The sequence below is a fragment of the Hyla sarda genome, chromosome 4 (genome assembly GCF_029499605.1).
Source record: "Hyla sarda isolate aHylSar1 chromosome 4, aHylSar1.hap1, whole genome shotgun sequence".
Taxonomy (NCBI): domain Eukaryota; kingdom Metazoa; phylum Chordata; class Amphibia; order Anura; family Hylidae; genus Hyla; species Hyla sarda.
In genome coordinates, this window is record NC_079192.1 from 66,886,077 (window position 1) to 66,904,428 (window position 18,352).

Here is an 18,352-nt window from a genome sequence, read left to right on the forward strand (position 1 = left end):
TATATATATATATATATATTTATATATATTTATTTTGTTGTATAGTCCTGTGACTGATACGGCTTCTCTGGCCCACAGGTTTGTGATCATGATCTTCAGTGCCATTGTGAGGAGGGCTGGGTACCCCCTGACTGTACAGTCCAGATAGATACAAGTAGTAAGTTTACAAGAGCACTGATGGCTTTCTGTACGTCTCTAAACCCATCCACATGTACCACAAATTTTCTAATCCGTTGCATGCTGTTTGGGAAATGCAGTGTGCTATGACCACGGATTTGACTTTTTGCAGGGCCGAATCCACAACATAATGCGCACATGACAAATCTAGATTTTTCTTTGAATTAGTCAAATATTTGCAACGGACAAAAATTGGAGCAGAAGTTATCTACTGCTTTGGGACTTCATCTTATTGCTTTAGGCCATGTTCACACAGAGGAATGTTTGTGCAGAATTCCGCAGGAATATTCTGCAAAAACATTCTGCTGCAGCATTTCAATGGGATTTCAATGGGATTCTGCTGAACTCTTCACATGGTAGAATTTCCGCCGCAGGAAATCCTGATTCCGTCGTCCGCAGAAAGAATAGACTTGTCAATTCTTTTTTTGGATTTCATTAGAAAATGCATTGCTGTCTATGAGACGGTGTATTTCTGAACTGTCCTAGTACCCAAAGGATTATTCAAATGTGCGGAATGTATGCCCGTGTTTTCCACACATTTTCTGCAGTGTGCACGTGACTTTAGGGTAGGGTCACACGGAACGCTGCATATGCGCCAGCGGCAGTCACCAGAGTGAGCTCCCTGCTGCAACTGGGTAGCTCTGTGTAGCCATTCATAGCAGCGGATTTCCTACTGCGCATCTGCTACGAGCAAGCACTGTGTCTACAGCAGGAAAACGGACTCTATGAGTGGATACAAGGGGTTTTCCTGGACTTTTTCATTGATGGTCTATCCATAGGATGTCATCAGCATCTGAACGGTGGGGATCCAACACCCAACGCATACACTGACGATCAGCTGTTTGCCAGGGCTACAATGCCTGCATACACAGTGAATGGAGCTGGAAGAAGACAGCGCTGTATTTTGTGTAGTGGCCATACCAGGTTACTGCAGCTCCCCCAGTACTGCCACTGCACAGTAAATGGGCTATCTGTGAGGTATCTGTGGTAGCCCTTGGGGGGGTGTATAGTAGTTGGGGTGTTGTTTAGGTAGATGAGGGGTTAAGGTTAACCCTATAATTCGTGACGCCAGGCTGAGGGCTAGTATGCTGACGTAATTCTCCGGCCTATCGCCGCCCTTCCCAGTAACGATAGGTGCATGCACAAAATGACTGAAGGTCGACAAGGTACTTGAACTTGGATAAACTTTACTGAAAGGCTTGCGGTACATCCAATGCACAATAACAGTCTCATGCAAACAGTCTCTATATAGTTCAGTGATTGACAGTTGTTGCGGACCTTGAATATACAAGTCTCTGAATTTAGGGTAATTTGCAAAGATCCGTCCAGATTTAGGGGATAGATAAGGTCCGGTGATCTTGCAGAGTGCTTAGGGATGGATACACTCACGATTCTGAACACAAGGCTCAGGCCTAACTCACTGCGGAAGACAGCTGCGCAGATCCTGCTCATTTGACAACCCGGGAACAAGAGAGATGCTTACTGTTTGGCAGCACAGGAACAAGAGAGAGAATCATGGCCGCTGCTCCCTTATATGGGCTGGGGCGGGGTTGTTTTGATTGGTCCGAATATCTGTCACTCACCGTCACAAAGCATGGTGGGTGCAATACGTCACAGGTGGAGCTAATATAATCAGCTATCTATATACCCAGCTTTATCCTACCTCATGATCTCCAGTCTAAAGCCTTAGTGAGTTGGTGTTACACAAGGATCGTGTGTAACCAGGACTGGCTATCATGATGGCTTCATAAAGATAACCTGGATACCAGCCCTGATCTGAGGAGCATATTCTTTCTTCTGTATAATACAAATTATTAACCACACCTCAAGGACCTCACCATACAATATGGTGCATAATGATAAATAACAATTGTGGACAGAATGTACTTGAAAAATACAAATGTTTTATTAACAAAACAATAAACTAAAGATTAAAAATATACACAAAATATAGAATAAAAAGCACCAAATTAGCTTCCTACCACTGGGCCCAAGTGGTGGATATAATGTAGTATGACGTAGATATAATGTTGTATGACGGCACTGATAATGGTATTCTGCAGGAGCATAAATGAAGGACTGTCTTAGACAATATAGAGTCCAGCTACTGATGGTATTAATGATAAATGTCCATTTCCAGGTATTGTATGGATATGTTAGATAAATTCAAAAACTGGATGAACATAGATGTAGGGTTCTTGTAATCTGTCCCAGCAGAGGAGTCCCGCTGGTTCTGTACTGTGATGGACCTAATCACACTCACCAGTGTACTGCAGTTGGTTGCATGCTGCGACGGACCTGGTGTGCTGGCCGCAGGTATTACTTACTTCACTGGGAGGTAGCCGGTGTTAGATGTCAATGCTGTGTTAAACAGGTCCTGGCGGACACAATCAAGCTGAAGCTCTGGCAGGAGCACGATGTTTCTCGCGATCTCACTCATGGCGGGTGATGTCAGGAGCCAATACAAGCTCTAACTGCAGGTAAATCCTGTATAATCCAGACAGGTGCCAGTGGTACTGTATTCACTAGTGATGAGCAGCATTGCCCATATTCGAATTGGCGATATTTTGCGAATATATAGACGAATATTCGTCCTGAATTCACGAATTTCGTGTATTCGTTATATTTGCATATGTGAATATTCGCATATGTGAATATTCACATATTTGCATATTCGAGGAAGAAAACAGTGAGGGGGTGGGCAACTTTACTATTGGTTGTTAGGGATGTTTTTGATAACCTCTGACAAGTGTATTTGCATCATTCTAATTGGCCCACAAGTGAAAATAAGGAATATGCAAATATTCACATATGTGCATATGCAGAAAAAAAAGCAAATATTCGCAATTTCGAATATATAGCGAATATATTTGCAATATTTGCGAATTTGCGATATTAGCAATAAAAATTCGACTCGTGCCCAACACTAGTATTCACGTGAATAAACTCTAGACGTGTTTCAGGGTACTTAATATGCTCGTGCGACCCCTTCTTCAGTAGATAAGAAATGAAAGGTTGTAAAATAAAACGGGATACGGTCCTGTTTAAATAGCTGATCCACATTTGTTACTCATTAGATTGCAGCAAACGAAACCTGTGGAATGGACTACAGGGAAATGGATTTTCCTAACATTCATGTTTTTGAGATGTTAGGGAAATCCATTTCCCTGTAGTCCATCCCACAGATTTCGTTTGCAATCTAATGAGTAACAAATGTGGATCAGCTATTTAAACCGGACCGTATCACTTTTTATTTTACAGACTTTCATTTCTTATCTACTGAAGAAGGGGTCGAACGAGCATATTAAGTACCCTGAAACGCGTCTAGAGTTTATTCATATTAATACAGCACCACCGGCACCTACCTGTCTGGATTATACAGGATTCACCCACAGTTAGAGCTTGAATTGGCTCCTGACATCACCCACCACGAGGGTGACTGCGAGAAACATCGTGCTCCTGCTAGAGCTTCAGCTTGATCATGTCCGCCAGGACTTGTTTAACACAACATTGACATCTAACACCGGCTACCTCCGTGAAAGCTCTACCAGTGACAAGCAAGTAATACCTGCGGCCATCACACCAAATCCGTCGCAGCATGCAACCAACTGCAGTACACCGGTGAGTGTGATTAGGTCCATCACAGTACAGAACCAGCGGGACTCCTCTGCTGGGACAGATTACAAGAACCGTACATCTATGTTCATCCAGTTTTTGAACTCATCTAACTTATCTATACAATACCTGAAAATGGACATTTATCATTAATACCATCAGTAGCTGGACTCAATATTGTCTAAGACAGTCCTTCATTTATGCTCCTGCAGAATACCATTATCAGTGCCGTCATACAATATTATATCTACGTCATACAACATTATATCCACCACTAGGGCCCAGTGGTATGAAGCTAATTTGGTGCTTTTTATTCTATATTGTGTGTATATTTTTTAATCTTTAGTTTATTGTTTTGTTAATAAAACATTTGTATTTTTCAAGTACGTTCTGTCTTCAATTTTTATTTATCATTATGCACCATATTGTATGGTGAGGTCCTTAAGGTGTGGTTAATAATTTGTATTATTTAAATTTTATTCGGCCGGTGGGGATCGGCATTTTAACCACTTATACCGTGGACCTTATAGTTGTGAGCTGCACATATCTGTTGTTTTTCTTTTTCTTCTGTATAACTCTGAGGGGATAGCAATTTTGAGGGCCCCTTAGCTGTCCGTGCCTTGTTGAACCTATAGCCAGGCCAGAAGAACCTGCTGCTGGATGCAAACCGGCAGAGTTTCCTCAAGTCTTCTCAGGGAAAGCCTCCATCTCAGGAACTAACTCATCCGACTCTACACAGGTTAACTTCAATGCTATTAGCTACCATCTAACATCACAGGTGCTACTTGTTGGAACTGTTTAATTTGTGTGCCACCACTTTGTGGATCAAATTTAGTAAAGTGAAGTTACCCATTCTGAAGAAACTCCTCAAGTCCAAGTGTCTTGGTTATTTGCTGCAGGTGAACCACCAAAGGCCTTCAATTTACCATGAGCCAGGACATCGTCAACCAGGGCACGCCCCAGCAGACTAAATACTAACATGTACAGTGCAGCCCCTCTCTTTACATTTGTTGTGACTGCTCAAGGTGGTATCCAGGTCTTGGAAATGTACCATGCATCCAGCTCGGTTCACTATGTAGGCTTCACAGCTCTGGCAAACAGCTGATCAGCTGAGGTGCTGGGTATTGGACCCATATAATCACATGATGATGGTTTAGAGAATACTTGGACACATTTCCTAATAGTGTACCCCTGACAGACATGTACAAGAAGAATCACTGAAGAATAGCAGATGATTCCGCAGTGCCATAATAGACACGTCTGTAGATCTGACTGGTCATCTTTACATATTTCATTTTTTTGGTAATAAAAACTGACTGTAGGGAGATCTATCAGAAAGAAGAACAGAAGGAGGAGTGTCACTTGAGTTTGTGAGCCGCAATGTCTCCTGATTTGGTGCATACCATAGCGGCTACATCTCCTGCCTAAGGGTATAGTCACATGGCATAATTTCCGCATGCGGAATTCCGCACGGGTTCCGTATCAAATTAAAGCCCAATAGACTTCTTTGGGATTTTGCACTCCCATTCTTACACTCGCACAGAATCCACACCGATTCTGCATGAAATACGCACAAGCCTATAGCTACCCAAATGAATGCGGAAGTGGTGCGGTGAATTGGTGCGGATGTTCGGAATGTTTGCATGTTGTAATATGGGTGAGGGTTGAAGAACTGAATGTCTTCTGACACAAGCACCCCAAATCTTATTGCAGACACTCTTAGGTTTGTCCATCTAAGGGTCTATTCACACGATTTGATGTGCAGGATTTCAAGCTGTGTTCAGTTTACATTGAAATCTGCAGCAGAAAATCCTGCGCATCAAATCTGCGCAGAATACTGTACGTGTGAATAGACCAAAAGTACACCTGACATATCAGGTAAAGCCATTCAACCAATAAAATACCAGACTCTGCTCCATGGCGATGCCTTTTTTCTTTTAGAATCACAGGTAAAGAAGAGACGGAGCAACTCAGCCAGGTAATCGGAGACTGCGCGGCTTGTCAGATCGCGATCAAGCGATATAGAAGCGGGGAGGCGGAAGATGGAACGGAGGGAATCAGGCATCGGGCCACAGCCGTATTGCACCTTGTGGTGCTTCGTCAGGCCCCTGGCCCCTATGTCTGTTAACACCGATTCCACCATTGAACATACCTAGTGCTTGGTTTAAAGGGACAGTGCCGGATTTTTTCTTCTTTTAGTGGTACATATGCCTTTTTTCTTTTGTTTGACAGATGTCGGCTTCCCACCATCTTCTGTTCTGAAGAGTTTGTGTTCATGGTGGTGGACATTACTGTTATCCCTTTTCTCCATACTGGTGTCAGTCTGCTGGAACTGATTCAAAGGAAACAGGTAAAGAATCTTACAATGTCAAGTCATACATGATGGAAAGACTTTGTGAAAACTGTACGGAAAATGATGGGAAATGTGAATGTCCACTTTGAAAGAAAAACTGCCCACCAGTTCACCCACACTAAACCCAATGCACTGGTTAATAGTGTTGGTGAACAGGAGTCCAAGAGGGGTCACTTACTTAAAGGGGTTATTCAGGAAAAAACTTTTTTTTATATATCAACTGGCTCCAGAAAGTTAAACAGATTTGTGAATTACTTTTATTAAAAAATCTTAATCCTTTCAGTACTTATGAGCTTCTGAAGTTAAGGTTGTTCTTTTCTGTCTAAGTGCTCTCTGATGACATGTGTCTCGGGAACCGCCCAGTTTAGAAGAGGTTTGCTATGGGGATTTGCTTCTAAACTGGGCGGTTCCCGAGACACCTGTCATCAGAGAGCACTTAGACAGAAAAGAACAACCTTAACTTCAGAAGCTCATAAGTACTGAAAGGATTAAGATTTTTTAATAGAAGTAATTTACAAATCTGTTTTACTTTCTGGAGCCAGTTGATATATAATAAAAAAAGTTTTTTTCCTGGAATACCCCTTTAAGTATGTCCAGTAGGTCCTGAGATATGTCCCCCCAAAATCCTCTGCTAAATTCAGTGAGTCGCGCGCAGGGGGCGGGGCTTCTCCTGCTCAGTTTATATATCCATTGTCTGTGATTCCACATCCTAGTGAAGTAGAGTCACAGACAAAGAGGATCTTCTGGGGGACATACTGTATCTCAGACCTACTGGACATATTTAAGTAAGTGATAGTGTGGGTCACTTACGAGGGGTCGTTGGTCTCCTGTTCACCCACACTATAACGCAGTCAGTGTATTGGGTTTAGTGTGGGTGAACTGCTGACAGTTTTCCTTCAAATGCTATTTTATTTTTAAAAGGGTTATCCAGGAATAGAAAACAGAGATGATTTCTTCCAAAAACAGTGCCACACCTGTCTTTAGGTTTTGTGTGGTATTACAACCGACAGACCGACAATACCACACACAACCTGAAGACAAGAGTGGTGCTGTTTTTGGATGAAATCAAATTTTTTCTAATCCTCGATAACCCCTTTAAGTTATTGGATTGCATGGATATGTCATTGTACTTGTGTCCCCTAATCTGAAGCCTCTGAGCCCATCGCAACACATATCCAGATCCCTGGACCACCACGTGTCATTTATAATACTGCTGATCTCTTGTTACAGAGAGGATCCAGTACGACTGCAGCTACTAAGGATACACCAGGGAGACCTGCGGATACTGACATTGTCACCTTTGTTGTTCTTTTTCAGTTATGGTTTAAACAGGGGTACTCCGGTGAAAACCTTTTTTCTTTTAAATCAACTGGTGGCAGAAAGTTAAACATATTTGTAAATTACTTCTATTGAAAAATCTTAATCCTTCCAGTACTTATTAGCTGCTGAATGCTACAGAGGAAATTCCTTTCTTTTTGGAACACTGATGACATCACGAGCACAGTGCTCTCTGCTGACATCTCTGTCCATTTTAGCAACCATGCATAGCAGAAGTATGCTAAGGGCAGCACGGTGGCTCTGTGGTTAGCACTGCTGCCTTGCAGTGCTGGGGACTTGGGTTCAAATCCCACTAAGGACAACAATGAATAAAGTGTTATTATTATAATAATGTCAGCAGAGAGAACTGTGCTTGTGATGTCATCAGAGAGCATTCCAAAAAGAAAAGAATTTCCTCTGTAGTTTTCAGCAGCTAATAAGTACAGGAAGGATTAAGATTTTTTAATAGAAGTAATTTACAAATATGTTTAACTTTCTGCCACCAGTTGATTTAAAAGAAAAAAGGTTTTCACCGGAGTACCCCTTTAATTTATGTATTAATAATTCAGTAACTTGTAAATTGCTTTACAATTATTATTATAGATGGGTAGCCCACTATGTGCAATGCTGTTTTGTTCTAAAGATTAGAATGTTGTCCATGGGTGATCGTCTCACTTCTCTTACTATGTGGATTCATCAGTTTTCAAAGGTTTTGGATTTGTGGAATAATTCACCCCAAACAGTTTTATCCACAAGCTCAGCCTACCAAGTTGATATACATGGTTACGCTATGTTACCTTCTACATGCACATGCTATTATCAGTATACAGATATAGTTATGGCCATGCTTACAGGTTTTATAATTGGTTGCAGTTATGTTGCCGTTGTTTTTATTTCTTGTCCTCACATATAAGGACTTGAATGGCTGTTTTGCAGACAAGATGCAACATAATAAAATGTACATAAACACAGGAAAGAAAGGGGAGAGCACACTAAGGGCATATATCACCTGGACTGTAGCGTAACCAAAACTCCGTACCTATCTTCTGGTCTCCTGCGGGGGGCACACGTACAAGTGTGAAGTATCAACACAGTACAAAAAGACAAAACGTAGGTGCACTCACCGCTCAACGGAGACTGCAGCGTGTAGGGGTCCGGTACACCGGGAGCTGGATCTCAGCGACGGCGCATGGAAGTGTGGCACTCAGAGGCTACGCCGGCAGTTTTGCGCGTAAGTGCGTGCTTCGTCCGGCCTCGTGAGGCCGGACGAAGCACGCACTTACGTGCAAAACTGCCAGCGTAGCCTCTGTGCGCCACACTTCCATGCGCCATCGCTGAGATCCAGCTCCCGGTGTACCGGACCCCTACACGCTGCAGTCTCCGTTGAGTGGTGAGTGCACCTACGTTTTGTCTTTTTGTACTTTGATAATAAAATGTACATTCTACTCTCTTATTTATGTACATATTGAATGTGATACTTTTTTCAATGTACAGAAAATAGTTGTCTTATTCTTTAATACTTTGTACTGCAATAGTTGTCAAAAAAGAAATAAAAAAAGAAATAAAATAAAATGGACTAGAATGTTGTCCCCTTATGTTCAGCTGCAATCTGTGGAAGAATCTACCAGGATTTGGTGTAATGTGAGAAGGTGCTGGACAATCCAGATAGAAAGATCCTCTTTTATAGCCAGTCTCTGTTCTAGCTGTACCAAGCGGAGGACTTCCCTTTATATACTTAGTCTTCATCATTGGGTATGGTAAATAGGTTTCAGAGACCAGCCAACTTCTTCAGGATAAACATTTAATATCCACCATGCTACATCTACATCATTAAAGACTATGGACACCATTCCACTGATCTGATTGTTTTCATTTTTTTTTTACTTTTTTCTGAATGCAAAATGATGGAACTTTCTAATTAGTCTTCATAAATGATAAGATAAACCCATCAGTCGAACTCTCTACTATTAGTAGCAGCAGGGTGTGGAGAAGGTTACACACCAGCTCAGATTGTGGACAGGGGAGGGAGAAGCCATGGAGGACAGCTCACATAACCTGGAGATAGTGGGATGAGCAGATACATAGCAGTCTAATGGAGAGAATCATATACAGTGGGGCAAAAAAGTATTTAGTCAGCCACCGATTGTGCAAGTTCGCCCGCTTAAAAAGATGAGAGAGGCCTGTAATTTTCATCATAGGTATACCTCAACTATGAGAGACATAATGAGAAAAAAAAATCCACAAAATCACTGTCTGATTTTTAAAAGAATTTATTTGCAAATTATGGTGGAAAATAAGTATTTGGTCAATAACAAAAGTTTATCTCAATACTTTGTTATATACCCTTTGTTGGCAATGACAAAGGTCAAACATTTTCTGTAAGTCTTCACAAGGTTTTCACACACTTTTTCTGGTATTTTGGCCCATTCTTCCATGCAGATCTCCTCTAGAGCAGTGATGTTTTGGGGCTGTCGCTGGGCAACACAGACTTTCAACTCCTTTTCTATGGGGTTGAGATCTGGAGACTGGCTAGGCCACTCCAGGACTTTGAAATACTTCCTACAAAGCCACTCGTTCGTTGCCCTGGCGGTGTGTTTGGGATCATTGTCATGCTGAAAGACCCAGCCACACTTCATTTTCAATGCCCTTGCTGATGGAAGGAGGTTTTCACTCAAAATCTCATGATACATGGCCCTATTCATTCTTTCCTTTACACAGATCAGTCGTCCTGGTCCCTATGCTGAAAAACAGCCCAAAAGCATGATGTTTCCACCCCCATGCTTCACAATAGGTATGGTGTTCTGTGGATGCAACTCAGCATTCTTTCTCCTCCAAACACGACAAGTTTAGTTTTTACCAAAAAGTTCTATTTTGGTTTAATCTGACCACATGACATTCTCTCAATACTCTTCTGGATCATCCAAATGTTCTCTAGCAAACTTCAGATGGGCCCCGACATGTACTGGCTTAAGCAGGGGCACACGTCTGGCACTGCATGATTTCAGTACCTGGTGGCCTGGTGTGTTATTGATGGTAGCCTTTGTTACTTTGGTCACAGCTCTCTGCAGGTCATTCTCTAGGTCGGGGGGACCATGTGGTTTTGGGATTTTTGCTCACCATTCTTGTGATCATTTTGACACCACAGGGTGAGATCTTACGTGCAGTCCCAGATCGAGGGAGATTATCAGTGGTCTTGTATGTCTTACATTTTCTAATAATTGCTCCCACAGTTGATTTCTTCACACCAAGCTGCTTGCTATTGCAGATTCAGTCTTCCCAGCCTGGTGCAGGTCTGCAATTTTGTTTCTGGTGTCCCTCGACAGCTCTTTGGTCTTCGCCATAGTGGAGTTTGGAGTGTGACTGTTTCAGGTTGTGGACAGGTGTCTTTTATACTGATAACAAGTTCAAACATTTGCCATTAATACAGGTAACGAGTGGAGGACAAAGGAGACTCTTAAAGAAGAAGTTACAGATCTGTGAGAGCCAGAAATCTTGCTTGTTTGTAGGTGACCAAATACTTATTTCCCTCATAATTTGCTAAAATTTTTTCCTCATTATGTCTCTCATAGTTGAGGTATACCTATGATGAAAATTACAGGCCTCTCTCATCTTTTTAAGTGGGAGAACTTGCACTATTGGTGGCTGACTAAATACTTTTTTGCACCACTGTATGCTGTGTACAAGTATAGAGAGAATATTAAAGGAGTTCTCCAAGCTAAAACTTTTAACCCCCGCTGTGCCCGGGCTGTAAAACTATACATAATAACCTTTCACTTACCTGCCTACGATCCCCCGTTGTTCCGATATCGCCGTCCCGTTCTCCGGTCCTGATCTCTTCCACTTCCTGCAGGTCGGTGACTTCACTCTGCGCTCAGCCTATCACCGGCCGCAGCAATGTCCCGTCGAGGCCGCTGATAGGCTGAGCGCAGAGTGAAGTCACCGACCTGCAGGAAGTGGAAGAGATCGGGATGGCGATATCGGAACAAGGGGGGATCGTAGGCAGGTAAGTGAAAGGTTATTATGTATAGTTTTACAGCCCGGGCACAGCGGGGGTTAAAAGTTTTCAGTTGGAGAACTCCTTTAAGCTCCCACAGCAAACCATAGGTGCTCTACTATAGAAATGAAAGAATGGTGTTGCGTCTGCAGAATGCATTACCTCTGAAAGCTTGGGCCGTTCTGGAGGTGGAGGGGGGTCCCATCAGTCTAACACCCTGTGATCAGACAGTCCTGGATTGGGTAATAAGTTGTTTTTTACTGGCAACTTCTTTAACTGTGACACAGTCTGCATATGTTCTATTAATAACTACCATCTGTTTCCGACCAATGAGCCAATGTTAGCCCAATTACACATATTTTCCCTTAGTCCCAAGTTACAGTCATGGCCGTAAATGTTGGCACCCCTGAAATTTTTCTGGAAAATGAAGTATTTCTCACAGAGAAGGATTGCATTAATACATGTTTTTCTATACACATGTTTATTCCCTTTGTGTGTATTGGAACTAAACCAAAAAAGAGAGGGGAAAAAAGCAAATAGGACATAATGTCACACCAAACTCCAAAAATGGTCTGGACAAAATTAAACTCACCTGGGGATAGTAACAGGTGTGGGCAATATAAAAATCACACCTGAAAGCAGATAAAAAGGAGAGATGTTCACTTAGTCTTTGCATTGTGTGTCTGTGTGTGCCACACTGAGCATGGACAACAGAAAGAGGAGAAGAGAACTGTCTGAGGACTTGAGAACCAAAATTGTGGGAAAATATCAACAATCTGAAGGTTATAAGTCCATCTCGAGAGATCTAGATTTGCCTTTGTCCACAGTGCGCAACATTATCAAGAAGTTTGCAACCCATGGCACTGTAGCTAATCTCCCTAATAAGCAGCTCCAAACAAGTTCCAGAGATATTCAAGCTGTCCTGCAGCCTCGGGGAGCATCAGTGTCAGCGCGAACTATCCGTTGACATTTAAATGAAATGAAACGCTATGGCAGGAGACCCAGGAGGACCCCACTGCTGACACAGAGACAAAAAAAAGCAAGACTACATTTTGCCAAAGTGAACTTGAGTAATCCAAAAATCCTTCTGGGAAAACGTCTTGTGGACAGATGAGACCAAGATAGAGCTTTTTGGTAAAGCACGTCATTCTACTGTTTACCGAAAACGAAATGAGGCCTACAAAGAAAAGAACACAGTACCTACAGTGAAATATGGTGGAGGTTCAATGATGTTTTGGGGTTGTTTTGCTGCCTCTGGCACTGGGTGCCTTGATTGTGTGCAAGGTATCATGAAATCTGAGGATTACCAATGGATTTTGGGTTGCACTGTACAACCCAGTGTCAGAAAGCTGGGTTTGTGTCTGAGATCTTGGGTCTTCCAGCAGGACAATGACCCCAAACATACGTCAAAAAGCCCCCAGAAATGGATGGCAACAAAGCTCTGGAGAGTTCTGAAGTGGCAGCAATGAGTCCAGATCTAAATCCCATTGAACACCTGTGGAGAGATCTTAAAAAAGAGTGGTTCAACATTCCGGCTGAGAGGTGTAAGAAGTTAATTGATGGTTATAGGAATCGACTGGTTTCAGTTATTTTTTCCAAAGGGTGCGCAACCAAATATTAAGTTAAGGGTGCCAATAATTTTGAACAGCCCATTTTGGAGTTTGGTGTGACATTATGTCAAATTAGCTTTTTTTCCTCCCTTTTTTGGTTTAGTTCCAATACACACAAAGGGAATAAACATGTGTATAACAAAACATGTGTTACTGCAATCCTTTAATTTTATAGGAAATTTTCAGGGGTGCCATCATTTAAGGCCATGACTGTATGTGCCAATGATTTATGTAGTACTGTATAAATGTCCTTTAAATAGTTTAGTTACATAACATCTACAGAAGCAACAAAAACGATAGGGTCAGCTAACCGTTGTATTCCTTGCAGGGAGCACGGATGCAGATAACCAGGGCGGGATCCCAAGTGTAGACAAAGTAACAGAAACAAAACAAAAAAAAAGCTCCAGCTCCCATAAAATCCAAAATCTTTAATTAATTGAAATTGTGTAAAAAAGTGTAAAACAAAAAATACAGTGGAATAAAAATAAATAAATAAACAAACAAAACGCCAACGCGTTTTGATCTAATAATAGATCTTATTCATAGCGATTATACAAAGGTTAAATATGTAGCTCGATTAAATATCCACGTACAACTGATTTGCAGGCTTACCAGACACGACCACCATGGCGGCAGCTGAGATCACATGTTCAACTAAATACAAAGTAGAAACTCAGGTGTGTATATATAAAATAACTGTATACTGCTGCAATCAAGTATTAAAGGGGTGATCTACCATAAGGTGATTTAAATACTTACCTGGCATGCAGTAATGGACATGCTTAGGAAGGATCTGAGCTTGTCTTGGGGCTAAATAGCTGTGTTGTGAAATTACCATAATGCTGTGGCTATCTTTTTGTGAAACGGCTATTTCCTGTCGGAGTTCCCTCCCTCCAACTACAAGTCCCATGATTCCTTGTTTGTAACTGTGAGGTCTCTTTTCTCCCTCCCAAAACACACCTGTGCTCCATGCAATAGACCATGGTGCCTCCAGCTGTTGCAAAACAATAATTTTTATAATGTGATCTCCCTCTCACCCAGCGGTCGCTCCACCCATTGAAGCAGGACAGGCTCCCTGTCATCACCTGACCTGTGATGTAATGTCTCGTGCCACACTGCAACCTGGGAAAACCTGAGACCACAATCACTTTGTATGCTGTTAAAAATAAACCTTAAAAAATCAGAGAAGAATTGCAAGATCACCATGAAACACAGCCCCTGTAGCATAGTCAAATAAAAAAAAAATCCTGGAATACCCCTTTAAGTATGTCATATTAAATAACGGATGAAATGGGTTCCTGAATCCTGGTTTAAAGGTCTAGAGGCTATTCTCAATAAATTGATCTGGGGAAGAGGCAGGGTAAGAATAAAATACTCATCCCTTACCCTTCCTGAGGAGGTTGGGCATTACCTAATTTTAGATTCTACCTGTTAGCCACGAAAATACAGGATATAAAGCAGGGTAGCAGGAACGGAATTATGGAACAGCTGATAGACTTCTATTCAAGGGAGTATGGTAGTATTTTCGAAATCTTAGAATCACAACCGAATGAACACCTTAGTAAGTTCTCCTCAATATTTGATATATACTATAAGGTATGGAATGAAGTTAAACATATTTGTAAGATTTGACACAGTTTTGGATGCACAAAGATTTGGGGTAATTATAAATTCATTGAGTTTAATGGTGGTTTGGAAATAAAGGTTTGGATACAAGGGGGGATTGAGTTTGTTGAACAACTCTACTGTCAAGGGGAGTTGAGATCACTTGAAGCACTGAGACGGGAATTTGGTATTGGAGAGAAGAAGGAATTCTTTTATTTACAATTGAGGGAAGCGGATAGACACACAAGAGATGGAGATAAATTGGTAATAGGAACACATAGGCTGTTACGCCGAGCGCTCCGGGTCCCTGCTCCTCCCCGGAGCGCTCGCGGCGTTCTCCACTCTGCAGCGCCCCAGGCAGACCCGCTGACCGGGAGCGCTGCACTGTCACTGCCGGCGGGGATGCGATCCGCGTAGTGGGACGCGCTCGCCCGCGGGTCGCATCCCAATCTTCTCACCTGCCTCGTCCTCTGTCTGCTCAGTCCCAACGCACGCGGCCCCGCTCTCTAGGGCGCACACGCCGGCTCTCTGAGATTTAAAGGGCCAGTGCGCCATTGATTGGTGCCTGGCCCAATCAGTCCTGCACCTGTGCCTTCCTATAAAAACCCACTTCCCCTTCCTGTCCTGGCCGGATCTTGTTGCCTTGTGCCTAGTGAAAGCGTTTTTGTGTGTGTCCTTTATCAGTGTTTCCAGACCTTCTGCCGTTGCCCTTGACTACGAACCTTTGCCGCCTGCCCTGACCTTCTGCTACATCTGACCTCGCCTCTGTCTAGTCCTCCTGTACCACGCCAGTCTCAGCAGTCAGTGAGGTTGAGCCGCTACCGGTGGACACGACCTGGTTGCTACCGCCGCAGCAAGACCATCCTGCTTTGCGGCGGGCTCTGGTGATAACCAGTAGCAACTTAGAATCGGTCCTCCGGTACGGTCCACGCCAATCCCTCACTGACACAGAGGATCCACCACCAGTGTCCTCGCTGCATACCAGTCCGGATCCTGACATAGGCCCTTATTTACTTAGAAAATTGGGTTGTAAGTCTATGTTGCTTTCTTACCCGATTGCTTTTTCCCCCTGGTATTTATTATTATGTCGCATCCTGTTTGTCGCACGTGCGTTTTTTTTGGCTTGGTTTCCAACTCCTTTGAGTTGTAGGGAAAAAATCCACAACAATTAAACAAATTGGGGTTGGAAAGCTTTAAAAATACGAGGGAAAGCTCAGAAATGTCGGGTTACGCCCCTTTTTCAGGGTTGTGAGAAACCAAATCGGGTCCGTCGGGAAAAAATATTGCATCGTGTCGCAGACTGGCGCACGATGTCTGCGACATGTCGCAGACAAAGATGCAACAGAAAACCCGACAAAACAAGTCGGGTTTAGAATAGTAAATGAGGGCCATAATCTTTTTGAATATATTATGCAAGCACAGAGCACAATGAAGTCTTTGAGGAGTACCTACAAGGGTCTAATTCAAGAAACATCAATTATATTTCAGGAACATATTAAAACTAAATGGGAAAGAGAGATTGGCCCATTGGGAAATACTACACGGGAAGAAATCCTAAAAAATGTGGTTGTGGGTTCATCTAATAAAAAACTTCAGTATCTACAGTTGAAGGTAATATATAGATTATACTACTCCCCTTTTTTTCTTGAATCTATTGGATGTAGACTAGATTCTAGTTGTCCAAAATGTCAGGAAAAGGAAGCAAATTTTTTGCATTTAATATGGAATTGTAGAAAGGCTGAGAGTGAGAGATTTCTGGATAAATATAGAGGAGTGTCTGTGGAAAAAATTTTATAAAAGAATAATGCTGGATGTTAGATCGGCCATCTTAGGTGATATGAATGATTTTGGGAGTCTAAAGGGAATTGTGTTGAAGGTAGTAACTCTGGCAAAGTACCTGATAATACGAAAATGGTTTGACAAAAATGCTCCATACATAGAGCAGTGGGTATCGTTAGTGGAAAGGATTAAAGGAGTAGTCCAGTGGTGACCCAGTGGTGAACAACTTATCCCCTATCCTAAGGATAGGGGATAAGTTTGAGATCGTGGGGGGTCCGACCGCTGGGGCCCCCTGCGATCTCCTGTACGGAGCCCCGACAGGGGAAGGGGGCATGTCGACCTCTGCACGAAGCGGCGGCTGACACGCCCCCTCAATACAATTCTATGGCAGAGGCGGAGCGCTGCCTTCGGCAATCTCCGGCTCTGCCAAAGAGATGTATTGAGGGGGCGTTTCGGCCGCCGCTTCGTGCGGAGGTTGACACCCGCTATCTGGCCGGAGAGCCTGGCCCCCGTACAGAGAGATCGCAGGGGGCCCCAGCGGTCGGACCCCCCGCGATCTCAAACTTATCCCCTATCCTTAGGATAGGGGATACGTTTTTCACCACTGGACTACCCCTTTAAATGTTATGAAAAATGTAGAATAGGGTTGTCGAAAAAACAAAGAGAGTTTGATAGGATTTGGGGCAAATGGTAGTAATGAGGGGTATATGGATTACTTGGAATACTTTTTTTTTTTTTTTTGATTAGTAATCTCCTAATGTGCTATGGGCCTTGGTTGGTTGGTTGTGCTTATCTATTTTTTCTTTTTTTTTTGCTCCACACAGGGTTAGGGACGGAGGTGGGGAGGGTTGGGGGTTGCGGGGGTGATAAGGTTGTCTGTATGCTGTATGTGGAAGTTATTTTCCTACTGATGAGAATGTTTCATGTTAAAGCAGAAAATAACGGATGAAGCATAAACCTACATAGGATATTACGTAAACCCATAAAAGAAAAAATAATTCATGATGCACAATATACAGTGACCCCCCGACCTACGATGGCCCCGACATACGATCATTTCAACATACAATGGCCTCTCAGAGGCAGCATCAACATACGATGCTTTTGTATGTTGGGGCCATCGCATAAACGGCTATCCGGCAGCGCAGACTGCTTCAGCTGCCACCGGATAGCCGTTTACGGTGCCCCGTGTGGTCCGCTGACGATCACTTACCTGTCCTCGGGGCTCCGGCGCGTCCCCTGCATCATCGGCGCTCTCCATCGTCGTCATCACGTCGCTGCGCATGCCGTCCCGTCATCCAATAGGAGCGGCGTGCGTAGCGACGTGATGGCGGCGACGGAGAGCGCGGTTGCCGGGGAAGCAGAGGCCTTGCCGGAGCGGCGGGGACACCCCGGGGACGCGGTGACAGCGATGGACGGCGACATCCCGGGCAGCGGTGACGAGCGGTGATGGTCCAGAGTGGCGGGGACAGGTGAGTACAACTTCCTCTAACAGTGGTCTACAACCTGCGGACCTCCAGATGTTGCAAAACTACAACACCCAGCATGCCCGGACAGCCAACGGCTGTCTGGGCATGCTGGGTGTTGTAGTTTTGCAACATCTAGAGGTCCGCAGGTTGTAGACCACTGTCCTTTACTTTACATTGCACAGATCCCTCAACATACGATGGTTTCAACAAACGATGGTCCATTTGGAACGGATTACCATCATATGTTGAGGGAGCACTGTACTGTATTTTGCACTCCTTACAAACAGCGGTTTTGCTCCATTGCATCCATTTTTTTTTTCAATTTCCCCCTATAAATTATTTATTTGGTTTTGCCCTACATTTTATGGTAGAATGTCACTACAAAGTACAATTCAAGTCTGTGGTTGAAAAAATTTAAGAATTATGGCTCCTA

The 18,352-nt window shown here is 43.2% G+C and overlaps 1 protein-coding gene across 3 annotated transcripts in view; it reads left to right on the forward strand.

The window, feature by feature from the left end:
* LOC130368057 (zinc metalloproteinase-disintegrin-like crotastatin) overlaps positions 1-7,519 on the forward strand; it is a 111,391-nt gene extending 103,872 nt beyond the window's left edge. For all 3 annotated transcript variants that reach the window (XM_056571285.1, XM_056571287.1, XM_056571286.1), the window contains exons 19-21: positions 79-157; positions 6,025-6,142; positions 7,376-7,519. In XM_056571285.1, the coding sequence (XP_056427260.1) occupies positions 79-157; positions 6,025-6,128 (183 nt within the window). In that variant the 3' untranslated portion in view covers positions 6,129-6,142; positions 7,376-7,519. The remainder of the gene's footprint in view (positions 1-78; positions 158-6,024; positions 6,143-7,375) is intronic.
* The last annotated feature ends 10,833 nt before the right edge of the window (positions 7,520-18,352 follow it).